General features: G+C 41.0%; 1 protein-coding gene across 1 annotated transcript in view; it reads left to right on the forward strand.

Annotated features, from left to right (window-relative positions):
* Positions 1 to 21325, forward strand: part of LOC309601487 (potassium/sodium hyperpolarization-activated cyclic nucleotide-gated channel 1-like) — a gene marked incomplete at both ends in the record, with an annotated part of 262000 nt that overhangs the window by 193269 nt on the left and 47406 nt on the right. The window contains one exon of the mRNA XM_082334512.1: positions 6277 to 6423. Coding sequence (XP_082190638.1) covers positions 6277 to 6423 — 147 coding nt within the window. The remainder of the gene's footprint in view (positions 1 to 6276; positions 6424 to 21325) is intronic.

The following is a 21325-nucleotide window of genomic DNA, read 5'->3' on the forward strand; positions in this document are numbered from 1 at the left end:
GCAGAGTAGCAGTGAAAAAAGCAGATTGTAGAAATCTCTCAATTCATAGTGAATTCAGCCATTCAGTGACTGTGGGATGGACAGGTGAGCTTATTACTTTGCTAATACCAGAAGAAGATAACCAAATGTATGATTGGCAGGTTTACTATCTGTTACCTTTTCTGAACGCAACCAGATCTCTGGTCATTTGATAACCATTTGTGCTTACTCATTTTTGGTATGTACAGTTATCATCACAGGTAATCATCCTATGAGTAAATGCTAAGGTTAGTGCTAACTTCAAGTTTGACCAAGTATTCAGTTAGAGACTGTCCTTCGGTGCCTTGACAGCCAGATCTAAACTTCAGCTAGCTCATGAAATAACCTGCTATCATAGTCCAGAGGACTACGCATAAATGAGAGGTGTTCATAAAATGGAAGTCGTTCCTTTTTCAAATGCAGTTGGGGGAAGTCATACAAGAGAGGGACAGGGATTTGAGTCTTGTCCCCATTTGAAACACGGAGGTATTTCAACATTCAAAACTTTTCTTTCTTTTCCTAATAATCCCAGTCAAGGCTAGGATGAAAAGGATTTTAAAAGGATGAACTGTACAAATACCAGACATACAGTAACCCTTGCAAGGGGCACGGCAATGTTTCTTGATTCCTGGTTGAATTTCCAGTGGAGGATGAGAGTCCCCTTTGGCCAAGCGCATGGAAACTGGCTGCAGCCATCAAGTGAATATGAAGCAGGAGCCTAAAGAGATTATTTTTAACATTAGGACAGAATCAGTGAGTCCACTCCTATACAGATGAAAAAACTGTTGTCATATGGAAGAGAATGAGCATTGCAAATAGCAAATATGTAGTAGCAGCTACTGAAGATAATGCTTTTAAATGTTGGGTGAGACTGAATAGAAGTTGAGCTTAAACACTTTAGGAATTTTTATCCAAAATTCTTTATAGCTTGGGAAGATGTTTTTGCGTTTCTCTCTTTTCTGTCCTCCAGTAATCTAAAAACCATTCAGGTGCTCAACCAAGGGCAGAAGGTAAATGCTTACACCTATGTTGTGTTTGCATGACATGAGGGCCTTGCAGTAAGTTAGCAAGGTAGGATTCCCTTACTGTAGAAAAGAGCTGATTGGTGATCATGTTCTCTGCTTTATTCTATCTGCCGATAGTTGAAGCTCCAGGCTAAAAGCATCAGCACAGCTAATACAGTGCAGCACACCCAGTATATTATTGTTTGATTCTGTAACTGTGAATTTAGGTATTGTCGTGGTTTAACCCCAGCCAGCAACTAAGCACCACACAGCTGCTCACTCACTCCCCCCACAAAGGGATAGGGGAGAGAATCAGAAGAGTAAAAGTGAGAAAACTCATGAGTTGAGATAAAGACAGTTTAATAGGGAAAGCAAAAGCTGTGCATGCAAGCAAAGCAAAGCAAGGAATTCATTCACTGCTTCCCATTGGCAGGCAGGTGTTCAGCCATCCTCAGGGAAGCAGGGCTCCATCACGCGTAACGGTTACTTGGAAAGACAAACACCATCACTCCAAACATCCCCCCCCCCCCCCCCTTACTTCTTCTTCCCCCAGCTTTATTTACTGAGCATGATGTCATATGGTATGGAATAGCCCTTTGGCCAGTCTGGGTCAGCTGTCCTGACTGTGCCCCCTCCCAGCTTCTTGTGCACCTGGCAGAGCATGGGAAGCTGAGAAGTCCTTGACCAGTGTAAGCCCTACTCAGCAACAACTAAAACATCAGTGTGTTATCAACATTATTCTCATCCTAAATCCAAAACACAGCACTATGCCAGCTACTAGGAAAAAAAATCAACTCTATCCCAGCTGAAACCAGGACAGGCATACAAATAGTTGATGAATGGATTGCATGACTGACAACAATTGCAGTGAGGAGATAACAACTTTGGAGACCTTATATCACCAATCTGACAGGTTCATTAAATAGCACTGTTTGCAGTCTGAGATGGAAAAGATGCATGTAACAGTATTCTGCAGTATCTATATGCCCTGCCCAAACTCCCACAATCAAAAATAGGGGTTCCCCATCTTTTGTAAGCAGGAATACTGTTTTTACCTTATTTACACCACTGTATGTCAGGAATAATGCTTGCAGTTGGTGACACGTTAAGGTGTTAAAGGAGAGAAGAATACCAGGTTCTCTGAATAAATGTGACAAGAAAATTGAATTGAAAATCTGTTAAATAGCCATTAATAAATATAAGCTATACAGTTCTTCTCATTCCTTTCCCATTAATCTGTAACTTAATGTCTTTTATTATTTTAACATAGAACCCACTTATGAAGACTTCATAAGTGTTCTTGCAAAAGGAAAAAAAGTGTAGCCTGCTGTCTATGATTATTTCATGTTATTCAGATTTTTCCTAGGAGAATCAAGCCTCAGGGATTTTTCCAGACATTATTTTTATTTCTACAGATTAGATTATTCAATCAGCAAACAGAAACAATATCATGTGATGTTTAGACACACAACCATGCAGCTCAGCTAGTGAGTTGGAACTATTGAATACTGGGTTAAGAGATTATTTTAAAAGCTTGTAAACAATCTGTTATCTAATTTCTCAAATGACTGAGTGAAAAAAGCAAATTAATTTATTATTTCCTATGATAAGGAGATAGCTATTATAAAAAGGGGGAAATGTGCCATATCAAATTACACATTGGGGGGGCATGCAATTTGTACATACCATCTTAATAGCAATGCATAATAGAACATATAGAATTTAACTGAAACAGTTTATGAAGTGTTTTAGCAAAGTGGGTGCTTTAAAATATACAATGTTTCCATTCAAAATAGTGTCTTTAAATGGAAGTAATGTATTTTCATAATCTGGTCTTTACACAGAATTTTGCTCTCTGCTGAAGAGCTTGGATGCCTCTTCTTTCTCTCCTCAGTACCCTGGAATCCCAGGTAGTTTGCTGCTGTCTTTTGAGGCCTCTAACATGGCACACATGGAGTCCCTTACTAAATAGTCCTCCCTGGAAAATCTAGTGCTCCTTGGTGTCAGGCAGGAGCAAGGATGGAAAGGCAATTTGAGATTTAAAAAGAGAGTTTTAACACAGTCATTTATATTTTGAATGTAGTCTGGTGCTTCTCACGTGACATAAGAAAAGCCAAAGGAAAAAAAAATAATTAAAGTCAGTTTTGAGGGAACTTGTGGTGGCTCGGAAATTTATTTCATACAGATGTAATAAAAGCACCTGAAGTACTTTTGTGAATGTGGAATTAAGACATCTCTTTTCTGAATAAACCAAAACAAACAAGCAAAAAAAAACCCCAAGTAAACCAAAATTTTAAATCTAGAAGGAAAAAGATACAGTGTGATGAGAGACAAATTATTCCACTCACATATGAAGATGCAGGTTCAAATGTCAAGTCTGATGGATGACTCAGGATCAGTTACAGCTCTTCTAAATACAATTCAAAGTTTTGACAAAATTTAACTTCACTGACATTTTTATCAACTTCAGATGTAAAATCACACTTAGAAAAATCAGGGGAAGAAGCTACTGAATTTTCATATTTATTCAAGGGATTCACAGTGCTAATGAGAATCTTTAAACCTTTTTGACATGTAATTTTTTTCCCAGAAAGTAATTCAGTTCTCTTTAAGTGATTTGCACTGTGATTTGCACAGTTAGTGAAAGATATCAGTTGCTGAAGAAAATAAGTTAAAAGTTTTGAGGGGACATTTCACATGAATGTTATGACAGAATGTCAAGAAGGGAGTAGTAGTATGAATAACATGGAATATAAGTCAAAATCACACTGAGAAAGATTAGGAAAAGATTTATTACGGAGTGATAGTGATAGTATACTGTACACTCACAGGGTCAGATATTTCGATATGAAGAGACCTTGACAGTATTTAAGACGGTTAAATATTTCTGGGAATTGCGGGAGACTTTAATTTCCTAGTTGTTGATTTAAAAAAAATGTTGCTAATATGCAGCTGTCCCTATTATTCTGTGTTGTTAATTTTGAAACATTTTGAGATACACCAGTACTAAGCACTAGATTCCTACTAGTTTTATTTTTCTGTTTCTCTAAAATTCTAATGTGTAAGCATAATACCTGGTAGAGAAGAGAACTAGCTTGTGTGGGAGAAAGCACCTATTCAAATAATTAATTATTAATTATTAATTATTAATTAATTAATAATTAATAATTAATAATTAATAATTAATAATTAATGAAAGGGAGCAGTGTAAATTGCTGGCAAAACAAATTGCTTTTAAAATAAATGTTCTCTTCTTCAAGGTTATTCTGGTATAAAAGTCCTTTGCAACTCTCTTGCATTATGCCCTACATATCTCAAATGAATATATATTTTTGATTAGCAAGGATTATTCTTTATTAGTGTTGCTCAATAACATTTGTATGCAAATAAGATTGGGTAGAGGGGTGCAGCCCCTGTGCTAGGGAGCATAGTGAAGTCCTTTCCCTGTCCATGTGTGCTACGACACATGACACGTTACATGTTCTTCTTACATGAGACCACAGCAATGGAGGGCTGGACACAAACACAAAGGGGACATTGCATAGTGCAGCACCTTTTCTCTGGCTTTGTTGCAGAAAAGCTGGAGCACTGCAAAGCAGCTGGGACTGTGTGACCACCTTGGTGAGATATATAGAGCACTGGGCAATCTCATATCCCTTCCCTCCAAGTAAATCCATGTCTAGATTAGCTGCAATTGATTAGTAGGGTAATTTTAGAAGCAATACCTTGTTTATGCTAGAGCATGTCTGTCTTCTAGTGACCCAGAACTCTGATTCATACCCGGAATATATGGATAAATTTCTTTTTATCCGAGCAGAAACCAATGATGAGCATGCAAATTTAAATCTCACTTCTAAAGGATGGAGGTGAAGAATTCTTGCTTCAGAGGTGCAAAATAGCTGTATAGAGGTTAAATCAGACTTACATATTCATCATACATTGTTAAATAGTCCCATGCAAAATTACTTCTTATTTAGGGAATGCATGTTGTACATGTGGCCTCATCTAATCTTTTGCCACTTTGCAAAGCAAAAACTAATTTCAGTTCCAGAGGATGGAGCAGCCTTCAATTATACAAGTTAAAGGATACGTATTACAGTTCATAAGGAGTCCATGTACATTATAAATTCATTTAATTGCTCTACAGAGATGCTGATCCTAATTAAGACTTCATTGGCTTTTTTCACTGAAAACAGTTAAAATTGCCTAATTCAGCATGAAAAAAAAAGAAGAAAAAATTAAATGAAGACTCTTTACATAAGGAAACCAAGTTTCAGCCAAGTTTTAACTCACCTATAAGCCTGGGAGGGGTTTTCTCCTTCTTTGTCTCAGTGCCTTATCCTCTTCAACTGAGACACAGATGGGGGTTGGAGAGGCAAAAGTCTTGGTCAGATGGTACTTGTTCATTTGTGGTTTCGGCAACTTCTCCATTTTGTGGGTCTCAGATGTATCATACAGTTTAGTACAGTACAACTCTGAGTATGTTAGTTCGGGATGTTCTTTTCTGAAAATTATGCTATCCAAAACAGCTTCTGAAGAAGGGAAGCAAACAAAGCGGAAGACAGGGCAGAGGACTAGTAGAAACAAGGAAACCAAATGCACAAGGTAAATTGAGTGAGGTCCTCTGAGTCTCCTGGGTCCTGGCATCTATCTGTTTCCTGATGCCATGCCTATTTTTCCAGTTCACTTCTCTCTTCATTCCTCCAGAGGAATGCTTTCTGCTTCATTATCTCCACAGATTTTAACTTTGTTCTTCAGTCACCTTATAAGCATACACAACATTAATATGTTGCATATTAATGCAGCATATCCAGTTTCTGAAATTTCACACCTTAAACTCTCTCTGAACGCAGCACTAGAGAAATAGATATACACTGTGTACAGTTTCCCTGTCTGCTGCATGGAATGAGCTAAAAATGGTGTTTGTGTAGTTTCACAACTTCTATATATCTAGGAATTTAGGGAACACATGACAAGTGTGAGGGTTTGGCTTCTAAAACTTATAAATTAATGTGGATATTAGCATTACCACTAAAGGCAGTTTCCATAATTTTCAGCTGTTGTGCTGTCACGTGAGCAACAGTAATAACGAAATTAACTAATATTTGTGTGAAGGTCCTCTGACATATGTATAAAATGTTATCTTTATAAAATATATAAAGCTTAAGTGGATAAATTTTCATTTTGTAGGTGCCTTTGGATAGTAAAAAAGTGGGTGTTTTTTTTCTGATTCTCCTTTTTATTCTCCTGACAGTATAAACAAGTGGAACAGTACATGTCATTCCACAAGTTACCTGCTGAAATGCGCCAGAAGATCCATGATTACTATGAGCATCGCTACCAAGGCAAGATCTTTGATGAAGAAAACATTCTCAATGAGCTCAATGATCCCCTTAGGGAGGTAAGTGTTCAAGTGTTTCTTCATGGTATGGAAAGCTTTAACGTCTTTGCTCTTTCTGTGTTGAAATGCTCTTTCTGATTCTGTTCTGTAACATTTAATCTCATTTGACCATCTACCTAGTCAATGAATGACTAGGAAAATGAATTTTGTATTAGATCAATACAAAGAAATAAGCAAGTTTATACTATTCTGAACCAGTCTGTCAGAGTCACTACCACACAAGGATGTCAGAGTAAAATTCTGTCCTTAAGTGTTGAGAGAAACTCACGGTCTTCTGCCATTCTTTAAAATAGAGTGGTTAGACTAGAATGGTCCTGGATGAAAGTTTTTTTCTGCTCTCCCTACTTGCTAACCAGGTATCTGTGCAGTTGAAACCACTGAAAGCCACCAGTGAAGGGAGAGCTCCTCTATTTCATTCTGTGAAGTAGCATCCTTGGTAAAGATGGCCTTTACTTGAGGTGAGGAAGCTGGAATATCACATACAAGCCATGAAAAAAATCTCTTTTGTTAAACCTCTAGTCTGTATTCAAGGATTTTTTTTTTTTAATGTTATGTTTTGTGTGGAAGCAGTTGGAATTTTCTTTGGCAAGGTGCTTGTGTGGGAGGAAGGCAGCATTCAGCTTGCTGTAACAGAGGTAGCTGCTAAATCAGAATATAAATCTGACTATCTTCTGTTGGGTAATGCTCATGCTTGATCTACTCAAGGATGTTTTTGTTATCAGTTGGCTGGTATCTTCTACAGAAAGGAGAAGAAAAAAAACAGAGGAGAACAAGGAAGTTGAAAAATTCAGAGAGAAGAAAGCATAAACAGGGAAAAGAGAAAAGAAACAAGAAAAGAGGAGAATAAAGGAGGAGTGGTCTGATGTGTGATGAAACCTGTGTAATTTTCAGTGATACCAAGTAATGTCTTTTAGTGTCCTCTGCTATGGGAGGAGTGGTGCTGAATACATATATATATAACTCCCAACAGAGCACAGGATGACATCTATACTTTTGGAAAGATATATGAGGGCTTATTTTTTTAAAAAAGTTTTGTGGCATAAGAAGAACATAGGTCTGTAATGGGTTGTCTGTATCATTGAATCCAGCTCTTTCTTGTGAAAAGAAAACATCAAACAATCAATTTCCAAAATCAATCAAGGTCCATATTTAAAATAGTTGGCATATTCAAGTTATAAGAAACAATGCCATGCCCGTTCACAGGCTCTGAGGCCATGTCTGTGTTATTAAAGTCTGAAAGTGGCCTCCCTCCTTACAAAATGCCAACTGGGAATGGTGAATGGTGTCCAAAATCGCTTGGTCATTGCTAGATGCCTGTCATGGTTTAACCCCAGCCAGCAACTAAACACCACACAGCTGCTTGCTCACTCCCCCCCCATCCCCCGGTGGGATGGGGGAGAGAATTGGAAGGCTAAAAGGGAGAGAACTCATCAGCTGAGATAAGAACAGTTTAATAATTGAAGTAAAATAAAGAAAAATAGTAGTAATAGTAGTAGTAGTAATAGTAGTAGTAGTAGTAGTAGTAGTAATAATAATAATAATAATAATATGATATAATAACACAATAATAATATACAAAGCAAGTGATACACTATACAATTTCTCACCACCCACCAACCAATGCCCAGCATTTCCCCGAGCAGTGATCGCTGCCCCCCGGCCAACTCCCCCAGTTTATATACTGAGCATGACGTCATGTGGTATGGAATAGCCCTTTGGCCAGTCTGGGTCAGCTGTCCTGGCTGTGCCCCCTCCCAGCTTCTTGTGCACCGGGAAGAGCATAGGAAGCTGAGAAGTCCTTGCCTAGTGTAAGCCCTACTTAGCAACAAGTAAAACATCAGTGTGTTATCAACATTATTCTCATCCTAAATCCAAAACACAGCACTATGCCAGCTACTGGGAAGAAAATTAACTCTCTCCCAGCTGAAACCAGGACAGTATCCACCCCTTATTCTATACCATGTATGTCATGCCCAGGTCTTACACCTTCCAACACATTCCAATTAATCACCACCACTTTCCCTGTCTTTTGATATAGATATAGATATAGATATATACACACACACATATATATCATTACCTTAGTCTACGGGATATCCCTCTAAAACATTTGTTGAGTTCATTTAGTTTATGACTTTGGGCTTCATCCATCATAACAGTCTTTCAGGGCAGGAGAGATGGTGTGTGGTGTTGGATTGCTGCATGCTGAAGCCATTTCTGGTTCTATCACGGCTGCACTTTGCTCAGTTTCCTCAAAGTTCATTCTTCATTAATTTGGGTGATTCTTACTGTATGCTGTTGATATGGCATATAGCAACCATAGAAGTGATGGCATACAGAATTATATAGCAACTAACATCATATAATTCAGTTCATTGACTATTTTCACCCAAAATCAAATCCCCTTGAGGTACACATCAGACTTCCCCATCCTCCCACATCACCCACCAAGTGCACCCAGGTCCTTGAGCAAAAGCAATCCCACGAATGGGTTTCCCTTTGCCTGAGGCAGGAGTAACCCAGACTGTCTTCCCCGTCATATTTTTTATGTGCACTACAGGGACTTTATCCCCCTCTACAGTATGTAAAAGTTTTGACAGGACACGGCCAGCTCAATTGGCAGATCCCCTAGTGTTGACTAACCAGGTGGCCTTTGCTAAATGTGTATCCCGATGTTTGAATGTCCCAGCACCCATTGCTCTCAGTGTAGTCTTTAACAGTCCGTTGTATCGTTCGATTTTCCCGGAGGTTGGTGCATGATAGGGGATGTGATATACCCACTCAATGCCATGCTCTTTGGCCCAGGTGTCTATGAGGTTACAGAAATGAGTCCCATTGTCTGACTCAATTCTTTCTGGGGTGCCATGTCGCCATAGGACTTGCTTTTCAAGGCCCAGGATGGAGTTCTGGGCTGTGGCATGGGGCACAGGATATGTTTCCAGCCCTCCGGTGATTGCTTCCACCATCGTAAGCACAAGGCGCTTGCCTTGGTGGGTTTGTGGGAGTGTGGTCTAATCAATCTGCCAGGCCTCCCCATATTGATATTTCAGCCATCGTCCTCCATACCAGAAAGGCTTGAACTGCTTGGCTTGCTTGATTGCAGCGCATGTTTCGCATTCATGGATAATCTGTGCAATAGTGTCCGTGGTTAAGTCCACCCCTCGAACGCGAGTCCATCTATAGGTTGCATCTCTTCCTTGATGGCCTGAGGTGTCATGGGCCCACCAAGCTAGGAATAATTCACCCTTCTGTTGCCAGTCCAGGTCCACCTGAGCCACTTCAATCTTAGCAGCCTGGTCCACCTGCTGGTTGTTTTGATGTTCTTCAGTGGCCCGACTCTTGGGTACATGAGCATCTATGTGACGTACTTTTACAGCCAGGTTCTCTATCCGGGCAGCAATATCTTGCCACAATGCAGCAGCCCAGATGGGTTTGCCTCTGCGCTGCCAGTTGCTCTGCTTCCATTGCTATAGCCACCCCCACAGGGCATTTGCCACCCTCCATGAGTCAGTATAGAGAGCGAGCATTGGCCACTTTTCTCATTCAGCAATATCCAAAGCCAGCTGGATGGCTTTCACCTCTGCAAACTGACTCGATTCACCTTCTCCTTCAGCAGTTTCTGCCACTTGTTGTACAGGACTCCATACAGGAGCTTTCCATCTCCGATGCTTCCCCACAGGACCCATCAGTGAACAGGGCATATTGCTTCTCATTTTCTGGTAGTTTATTATACAGTGGGGCTTCCTCAGCATGCCTCACCTCCTCCTCTGGCGATATTCCGAAATCTTTGCCTTCTGGCCAGTCCATGATCACTTCCAAGATTCCTGGGCATCTGGGGTTTCCTATTCGAGCCCGTTGTGTAATGAGTGCAACCCACTTACTCCATGTAGCATCAGTTGCATGATGTGTACAGGGGACCCTCCCTTTGAACATCCAGCCCAGCACCAGCAGTCAGGGTGCCAGGAGGAGCTGTGCTTCAGTACCAACCACTTCCGAAGCAGCTCGAACCCCTTCATATGCTGACAATATCTCTTTTTCAGTTGGAGTATAGCAGGCATTGGATCCTCTGTATCCCTGACTCCAAAACCCTAGGGGTCGACCTCGAATCTCCCCTGGTGCTTTTCTGCCAGAGGCTCCAGGTAGGGCCATTCTCCATGGCTGCAGTGTAGAGCACATTTTTTACATGTTGTCCTGCCCGGACTGGCCCAAGGGCTACTGCATGGACTGTGTCCTGTTTAATTGGTTCAAAGGCTTGTTGTTGCTCAGGGCCCCATTTGAAATCGTTCTTCTTCCGGGTCACTTGATAGAGAGGGCTTACAATCAGACTGTAATTTGGAATATGCATTCTCCAAAAACCCACAATGCCTAAGAAAGCTTGTGTTTCCTTTTTGCTGGTTGGTGGAGACATGGCTGTTATTTTGTTGATTGCATCCATTGGGATCTGACGACGTCCATCTTGCCATTTTATTCTTAAGAACTGGATCTCCTGTGCAGGTCCCTTGACCTTCCTTTGTTTTATGGCAAAGCCGGCCTCCAGAAGGATTTGGACTATTTTCTTCCCTTTCTCAAAAACCTCTTCAGCTGTGTTGCCCCATTTGATGATGTCATCAATGTATTGCAGGTGTTCTGGAGCCCCTCCCTGTTCCAGTGCAGTCTGGATCAGTCCATGGCAAATGGTAGGGCTGTGTTTCCACCCCTGGGGCAGTCGATTCCAGGTGTACTGGACCCCCCTCCAAGTGAAAGCAAATTGTGGCCTGCACTCTGCTGCCAAAGGGATTGAGAAAAATGCATTAGCGATGTCAATGATGGCATACCACTTGCCTGCCTTTGACTCCAATTCATATTGAATTTCTAGGACGTCCGGCACGGCAGCGCTCAGTGATGGCATGACTTTGTTCAGGCCCCAATAGTCTACTGTTAGTCTCCACTCTCCATTAGACTTTTGAACTGGCCATATGGGACTGTTAAAAGGTGAGCGAGTCTTGCTGATCACTCCTTGGCTCTCCAGTCGACGAATCAGCTTATGGATGGCAATCAGGGAGTCTCTGTTGGTGCGATATTGCTGCCGATGCACCGTTGTGGTAGTGATTGGCACCTGTTGTTCTTTGAACCTCAGCAACCCCACAATAGAAGGGTCCTTTGAGAGACCAGGCAAGGTGGACAGCTGTTTAATTTCCTCCCTCTCCAAGGCAGCTATACCAAAAGCCCACCAGTACCCTTTTGGGTCCTCGAAATACCCTCTGCTGAGGTAGTCTATGCCAAGGATGCATGGGGCCTCTGGGCCAGTCACAATGGGGTGCTTCTGCCACTCCTTCCCTGTTAGGCTCACTTCAGCCTCCAATACAGTCAGCTGTTGGGATCCCCCTGTCACTCCAGAAATACAGATGGGTTCTGCCCCTTCATAGCTTGATGGCATTAGGGTACCCTGTGCACCGGTGTCCACTAGAGCCTTATACTCCTGTGGGTCTGATGTGCCAGGGCATCGAATCCACACAGTCCAGTATACCCGGTTGTCCCTTTCCTCCACCTGGCTGGAGGCAGGGCCCCTCTAGTCCTGGTCATAGCATTCGTTACTCATTTCTTGTAAATGCGAATCAAAAGTCCCTTTATTAATATGGGAAGCAAAATCAGCCCTTCTGCTCTGTCTGGGGAACTGCTCACTGGAAACTGGAGCAGCAACTTTCCTGGGAGAACTCCCTTTTGTAGTTGTTTTTCCTTGCAACTCACGTACCCGTGCCTCTAGGGTCGAGGTAGACTTTCCATCCCACTTCCTCATGTCCTCTCCGTGGTCACGCAGGTAAAACCACAGGGTGGCCCATGGTGTATATCCACTATAGCTTCTCTTGAGCAGAGGGACGCTTACTCCTAATGGCTGAGATACTGGTCCGTACAGGTGAGGAGTAGTACCTTCTGGGACAGTTTCTCCACAGCTGAGATGCAGGCCCGTAGGGAGGAAGACAGACTTTCTTCATATTGCCGGAGTTGGCCAGCCATTTCATCCACCATTGGTCCCTCTTCATGTTTCCAGGTCATTATTGCCAATGAGTTTGCATACGATGATGGTGCGCTCCATACAAACTTCCACCACATGGGTCGTGTGCACTGGACTTCATCTGGATCTTTGGGTAACTGCTCATTGTCCAGGTCATTATAAATCACCTCCAGCACAGCTAATTCCCTCAGGTACTGGATGCCTCTCTCCATGGTGGTCCACTTGCCTGGGTGACATATAACATCTTCCTTGAAGGGGCACCTTTCCTTCATGCCTGACAGGAGTCGCCTCCAGAGGCTGAGGGCTTGAGGGCTTTACCTCGGTAGGGTAAAAGGGAGAAAACTCGTGGGTTGAGATAAGAACAGTTTAGTAATTGAAGTAAAATCAAGTAAAATAGGAGTAACAGTAGTAATAATAATAATAATAATATAATAATACAATAATAAAATGCAAAGCAAGTGATACACTGTACAATTGCTCACCACCCGCTAACTGATTCCCAGCACTTCCCCGAGCAGTGATCGCTGCCCCCTGGCCAGCTCCCCCAGTTTATATACTGAGCATGACGTCACATGGTATGGAATAGCCCTTTGGCCAGTCTGGGTCAGCTGTCCTGGCTGTGCCCCCTCCCAGTTTCTTGTGCACCAGGCAGAGCATGGGAAGCTGAAAAGTCCTTGCCTAGTGTAAGCCCTACTTAGCAACAAGTAAAACATCAGTGTGTTATCAACATTATTCTCATCCTAAATCCAAAACACAACACTATACCAGCTACTAGGAAGAAAATCAACTCTATCCCAGCTGATACCAGGACAATGGTTCAAGTCAAAATCAGGCCAAACCATGATTGTTCTAACAATTTAACAGTACAAATGACTGAATTCCAGTGCCTGGACCCATTTAATACCCTAACATAGATGTAGCCTGAGTCCTTTCATTATATTGTGGATTTGTAAGTGTTTTGGAGGGCAGGTGGAGGGCTCTGGCTTCTGCACTGCTCTGCCAATTCTCCTGCGGCTCCTCTTGGTATCTTTTGAAATGTCAAGAGGAGAATGCATTATGAAAATCTATCATATAGGACAGGAAAAGTGTGGAAATTATCCCTAGAGTACAGCGACAGTCAAAACATGAATCTTGGCCAGTATGGAGCTTTTGTTTTGTTAAAAAAACAGATGCATGTAGAGAGTCATCAGGCACAGACATCAGAAACAGTTTCATCTATTTCTGCTTTTAAGGAAAGCATTTCACCGTAAATGAAGCCTAATACCCTTCCACTGCAAAAAAACCAAAATTATCTGTCTTTTCCTCCCTCCTCCCTCCTTATTTCCTTCCTCCCTCCTCTCCCCTTCCTTTTTTCTCATTGCTTAAGAGCAGCAAGGCAAATTTGGTCAAGCATAAAAACAAAAAAAACACTTCCGGGGAGAGATAAAGCATGGAAAATTTAAAAAATTAATGAGCCACTAAAAACATGGAGTAAGAACAGAATTTCAGTGAAGGAGCGGCTTCTGGTTTTGCTATGATCATGCTGTACTTTAGCATGTTTTCTTTGTTCTCTGTGTTATATAAAAAAAATGTATTTACTCAGTAGAGTGCATTCCTCAGGAGCTCCAATCAGCTTGCACAGTGCCCTGATGACAGCATAGTAGTTGTTCCAGAAAAAGATTAAAAAAAAAAAAAGTAAGAACTCGACAGTGGCAATGCCAGAACAGGTTTCCCAATGAATCTGTCCAAATTCTGGCTGCAGCTCACACACTGTGCCCTAAAAACACAACTTGGATGTTTGCTTAGTTTAGCAGTTTCAAATTCTATATTTTAGCTACTTCTTTAGTATGCGCAGTTTGTTAGTGCAGGTAGTGGCTGTTTGGTGTTACTAATGGATAGTAAATTAGACCATTTTAAAGGCAGAACACAATTGTTCTTATATTGGACGGGATGTACCAGTAACTGCACAAGGCTGTAACGTCCAGGTGATAGCACAGATACCCTATCTGCATCATTCAAGAATAAATATTTATTGCATTTCTTTTTAATGAATCCTGCATTTTATTATATTTTGAGTTTAGTGTAGGGTAAGAATTAAACATTCAGAGCCTCCACAGGGCATACTTAGCTTGATGAAAGTAGCTTCTGATGAAGACATTCAACTGAAACCATTATTTCCTCACTTACAGTAAGCAGAACAAAAGAAACCACACAAACTACTGCATAATTATAGCACGAATATCATCAAATGCTATTAAAAATATTGCAGTGTTTTCAGTTCTCCTTGTTCTCAGCCATTCGAGTTTACTGTATGGGCTGAAATTTTCCACAGCTAGGCTCTCTTTAGGAGTGATGACCTTTTTTTGGTCCATGTTTTAAAAATTTGGTTCACATATTTTTAGCAGAAAAGTAATTATGCATGATATAAATATGACCTTCATCCATTAAAAGAAGCTAAAGGGCATAGTATTAGGAGTAGAAATCTGGTGTAAAATTAATTCTTACATGATAAATACTAATAAAGTTGTATATGCTTTTAGTAGAGGTAAGACATTTTTGGTAAAAGAGGATGGATGTTTATTTAACTTAGCTTCTGAAAATTTTATATGGAATATTCATAGCAGATTGGATGAGGAAAATAATGAAAAGATAAGAAAAGTTTTGATGCATATGTGTGAGTGGCTAACTTTATTGGGTAACAGAAAATAGTCATGTTCTTTGTGGGGAACTAACTAGGGCTTCATACTAAAAAGGAAAAAAAGGATGCTGAACATTTCTAAATTTTATAAGGCTCTCTAGGTGCTTCATAGCTGAGTAAAGCAACTGGTAAACCAAGTGGTAGCTGACCTGTATCATTTAAGGATAAGCTTAAGGATAAAGAGACTCCCTTCAATGACTGGGAACTAAGGTAGACACTTATTAGAAAATGGGACTTAAAAACCTCATCTTCTCCCTGGTTAAGTTAGTTGCACAATTTGGATATATTAGTCCCATGGTAATGTAGTTAATTGGGTATCCTCAGCTCTACACACTCAAACTGAATTAACCGCGTGGTACCATATGTGGTGCGCTACTACCTGCTCGCAAGGAAATGTCCTCTCTGATGAAAGTTAGGAATTAAACGTTTCTTTTAATTAAATTCAGAAATTTCACTCTTACTGAAAAGCATATCCCCTTTTTCACAGATAGGCTTATCTGATAATAACTGTACAGCCTTCCTGAGAATCAGATAGTCAGGAGACTCCTGTCAGTTACATTTTCTGTAGAGATGGAAGATTTTAAATTGCTTCTGCCAGGACATGCAGGATTGGATTCATCTAACCTATCTGTAGCTCTATACAAGTTCTGCATCAAATCTGAGCTAATCATCAGGCTCCCTCTGCACACACCCCTGTCATGGTTTAACCCCAGCCGGCAACTAAGCACCACACAGCTACTCACTCACTCCCCTCCTGCCCAGTGGGATGGGGGAAAGAATTGGAAGGGTAAAAGTGAGAAAACTCGTGGGTTGAAATAAAAACAGTTTCATAATTAAAAAAAAAATTGTAAGGAAAAGAGGGGAAAAAAATAACAGAGAGAAAAATAAAACCTAAGAAAGACAAGTGATACAAATGAAAACAATTTCTCACCACCAAATGACCGATGCCCAGCCAGTCCCTGAGCACCACCCCCCCTGTAAACCTCCCTCCTAGTTTTATTGCTGAGCATGGTATCATATGGTATGGAATATCCCTTTGGTCAGTTGGGGTCAGCTGTCCCAGCTGTGTCCCATCCCAGCTTCTTATGCACCCCCAGCCTGCTTGCTGGTGGGGTGGTGTGAGAAGCAGAAAAGGCCTTGACTCTGTGTAAGCACTGCTCAGCAATAACGAAAACATCCCTGTATTATCAACACTGTTTTCAGCACAAATCCAAAACATAGCCCCATACTAGCTACTATGAAGAAAATTAACTCTATCCCAGCCAAAACCAGCACATGCTCCACCCCTTATTCCATACCAGGTCAGGTCCCACACTACCCAATACATCCTCATTAACCACCCCTTCCCCCGTAAAATGCTTGTGAAATGTCCATAAATATCCATAAAATGTCCATTGAGTTCATTTAGTCCATGACTTTGGGCTCCATCTCTTATGGCAGTCACTCAGGACAGGAGAGGTGGTGTGTTGCGTGGAGTTATTGAGCACCAAAGCCAGCTCAGATTGGGTCACTGCTGCACTTGCAATGCTTCATGTAAGGCTTGTCCTCCATTGGTTTGGGTGGTTCCTATAACATGCAACTCAAATCATGGGTTACAACAATTTGAAGGTATATCCATTACATTCTCCACCCCTGGTCCCTTTGGACTAGGCCATAAGTTTTAACATTGCAATGAATTCCTCCTCTTGCCTCTAGCTTGGCTAGCAGCAAGAGGTTTCTGCTATAATACCTTTGATATAATGGCAGCCACAGCAGTAGTGACATACAGCATCATGTGACACTCCATCATACAACTCAAATCATGGATTATTTTCACCTAGGATTAAATCACCTTGAGGTACACATTGGACTTCCCCATCCTTCTGCATTACCCACCGAGTGCACCCAGGTCCCAGAGCAAAAACAATCCCACAAATGGGTTTGCCCTTTCCTGAAGAAGGAATAGCCCAGGCTGTTTTTCCTAGCCAGTACCTTATATGTGTTACGGGAACTTTATCTCCTTCCACAGTGCGCAGGGGTTTTAATTGAGCAGGGCCAGGTCAGCTGGCAGATCCTCTAGTGTTAACTAGCCAAGTGGCCTTTGCTAAATGTGTATCCCGATGTTTGAATGTCCCAGCTCTCAGTCCCATTGCTCTCAGTGTAGTCTTTAACAGTCCATTGTATCGTTCGATTTTCCCAGAGGCTGGTGCATGATAGGGGATGTGATATACCCACTCAATGCCATGCTTTTTGGCCCAGGTGGCTGTGAGGTTGTTTTGGAAATGAGTCCCGTTGTCACAGGGTATGTTTCCAACCATCCATGGCGCTTGCCATGGCGTGTTCGTGGTAATGTGATATAATCAATCTGCCAGGCTTCCCCATATTTGTATTTCAGCCATTGCCCTCTATACCAAAAAGGCTTTAGCCGCTTGGCTTGTTTGATTATGGTGCACGTTTTACATTCATGGATAACCTGTGCAATGGCATCAATGGTCAAGTCCACACCTCGATCACGAGCCCATCTATATGTTGCATCCCTTCCTGATGTGTCATGGGCCCATGGAGTTATAAATAGCTCACCCTTATGTTGTCAGTCCAGATCCACCTGAGCCACTTCAATTCTAGCAGCCTGGTCCACCTGCTCGTTGTTTTGATCTTCTTCAGTGGCCCGACTCTTGGGTACATGAGCATCTATGTGACGTACTTTTACAGCCAGGTTCTCTACCCGGGCAGCAATATCTTGCCACAATGCGGCAGCCCAGATGGGTTTGCCTCTGAGCTGCCAGTTGCTCTGCTTCCATTGCCGTAACCACCCCCACAGGGCATTTGCCACCCTCCATGAGTCAGTACAGAGACAGAGCATTGGCCACTTTTCTCGTTCAGCAATATCCAAAGCCAGCTGGATGGCTTTCACCTCTGCAAACTGACTCGCTTCACCTTCTCCTTCAGCAGTTTCTGCCACTTGTACAGGACTCCATACAGCAGCCTTCCACCTCCGATGCTTTCCCACAAGAAGACAGGACCCATCAGTGAACAGGGCATATTGCTTCTCATTTTCTGGCAGAGCAGTGGGGCCTCTCTGGTAATTTATTATACAGTGGGGCCTCTTCAGCATGAGTCACCTCCTCTGGTGACACTCTGAAGTTTTGGCCCTCTGGCCAGTCCATGATCACTTCCAAGATTCCTGGGCGACTGGGGTTTCCTATTCAAGCCCGTTGTGTGATCAGTGCGACCCACTTACTCCACGTAGCATCAGTTGCATGATGTGTACAGGGGACCCTCCCTTTGAACATCCAGCCCAGCATAGGCAATCAAAGTGCCAAAAGGAGCTGTGCTTCAGTACCAACTACTTCTGAAGCAGCTTGAACTCCTTCATATGCTGCCAATATATCTTTTTCAGTTGGAGTGTAATGGGCTTCAGATCCTCTATATGCCCGGCTCCAAATCCCTAGAGGTCAACCTCGAGTCTCTCCAGGCACTTTCTGCCAGAGGCTCTAGGTGGGACAATGGTCCCTGGCTGCTCAGCAGTAACTAAAACATCCTTGTATTATCAACACGGTTTCCAGCACAAATCTAAAACATAGCCCCATACTAGCTACTATGAAGAAAATCAACTCTATCTCAGCCAAAACCAGCACACCCCCCCCACTCTCTCACTGTAAAGAAAACCTAGCTGACTAGCTTAGAAAAAAGGCTACATCTTCAAACAGCAGTTGACATGGAGTTAAATTCTGCCTTTAATAACATTTGCAATTAACTATCTCTCTCCCTCATTTCTTGAGGTAGTAATTAGCAATTGATATCAATCAGCGTGTTTTCCTTACATAAATATCGTCTCTGGTTCTTCAGCAGACAGACATACTTGTGAAGTTTTCTAGAGTTAACATTTTTTAGTTTGAAATTCTTGCCACCTACATGCTTGAACATCATCTGGCATCAGAAGGCCCTAGTCCCAAAAGTGGTCTTTGTAACTGTCATGACACAAAAAGAAGATGGTACAGACAACAAGAAAAAAACAAAAACAATGAACACGGCTAAGAGAAATATCTTCTAAAAGGACACCCAAATTACAAACGTTAAAAGACATATACGTAAGCAGTTTCATCTAAGAACGGAGTGTAAGAAATGTCAACTGGCTCAGCTCTGCTGTTCATCTAAGCCACTAGCTGCCGCAGCAGTGTAGGTGGACACTCAGAGAAGAACGAGAACAGGGCAAGTATGGTATTTCCATTGATGACTCTCCTAGACTCCAACTACTTTCAGTTCAAGGGATTCTCTGAGACTGATGTGATTTGTCTATTGAGTAATCCTTAATACATATCTCTTCCAATTATTTATTTACACTGCTCTTGAATCCTCGTAATCTCTCTGCAACCACAACATCCTTTGGCAAGGAGCACAGACCTGTACCCTGCTGCATGAGAAACCACCTCCTTGTCTTGGGCCTGAACCTGGCTCCCACTGTTTTTTGGTTTTGATGGCCATTAATTCTTGTAGCAAAAGTGATAGTACAGTCAATTCCTACCCACCCTTTGCATGCTGGTTATGATTTTATAGACTTCTATGATAACATTCTTAAATTGTATTTTTTGAGGGTAGAGAGACCTATTCTAATTAATTTTCTTGCATGGAAGCCAGCTCACCCTCATGATCATCCTTCTTGCCATTCTCAAAATTTTTTCCTGACTCTACTATAGCCTTTTAGAGATGAGAGCACCAGATCTGCACCCAGCATACTGATGTTATAATAATATGAATAATTCCCTTCCTAATAATTCCTAACATTAATTTTCTTTTTTAATCACTGCCAACCACTGAGCTTACTTATTTTTTTTATAATTGTAAGAGCTAACTCCTAAGAAGTAATAGATAAAATAAATTATTTGTATTTGCCTGTGTATCACTTAACATTACTTTCCATCAGTAATTTCCAACCAGCCCATAAGAAATTCCTTTTAGTTTCTTTTTAACAAGCTGCTTCATCTTTACACAGTGCCATTTCTGAAATTGAGCAGAACTGTGTGAAGTTCTTGGCCTTTGTTGTTCCCATACCTATTACAGCCTAATGAGTCAGGTGTAAGATTCTGAAAAAGATCCTGCATGGTGCTTAGTGTTGCATCAAGAGTTGCATTTTCTGATGGTTCTTGTAAGGGAGTTACTCTCAAACAAAGTAATGGAAAGCTTCTGTTACTGGATTTATAATTTGATAATAGTAATTGTATCTAAGGACTAAAACCAGATCAGTTTGGTACATGTAGACAAATTGAGTATATTTTTAGAGAAAGTATTTGGTCCTTTCAAAATCAATTTTAAAAATTATCAATTTGGTAACTTCACTATTCTTCCCAGTTGTTAACTTTCTCCTTTTCCTCATTAAAACTTACTTCCTTTCTTAATAATTTTCCTTCTATTTCATATTTATCTTTAGAAATCACAAAACATTAGATTCTCTTTTAAACTATGCTATAATCCTATGAGCAAAGGATGAAACATCTCCAGAGTTAATAGTATGAGGCCAAAATGTGGTGTGATTAGAGCATAGTAAGCTTCAATCCTTTTTAATAGTGTAATCATTACGATTTTTGGATACAAGCCATCAAGCATTAAAATTATAGTAGAAAATCAAATGAGTTTATTAAAAAACAATAAAGTATCAGAGTCAATATTAAATTATTGGAGATTCCAAATATTTTGCTTCCATAACAACTTATGTCCATAAATTTAAGATCATAAAAGACTGAGAGGTAATTGTTTCATTATAATTCACTGTGCATTTTTATATGCAGTGAACCTTAGTATGAAGCTTAAAGAGCGTAACTAGGGAAAATGCATCAGAATTATAGATGTAGTCATACAGGAACTCGTTTAAGTATCTCTTTATATAGCTATATGGACAGAGTATCTAGTATCTAGTATCTAGGACTTTATCTAGTGCATTAAAGGGTTTTTTTACACAGACACAGATGATAAAACATAACTTTAGTTCATACTCTGGAGTACTGAAGTCATGAATGAATTATGCAGCATGTCAGTCTTGCAGAATAAATGCTGATATACCACAGCATTATTTATTTGACAAATGCTAAAAAAAAAAAGTATTGCTATTTTTCAAAGATCTGTGTAAGGTATGTCCAAATAATAGTCTAAGTATACAATCCTAAGCAAAGCCCTGAAAACCTCTTAGAAAGGACTATAATTAAGTTTTTTAAATTAAAAATAGCAATAAATGGGACATTTTAATGTTGGAAATGGGC

The sequence above is a fragment of the Platalea leucorodia genome, assembly GCF_965183815.1.
Source record: "Platalea leucorodia genome assembly, chromosome: W".
NCBI classification, from domain to species: Eukaryota; Metazoa; Chordata; class Aves; order Pelecaniformes; family Threskiornithidae; genus Platalea; species Platalea leucorodia.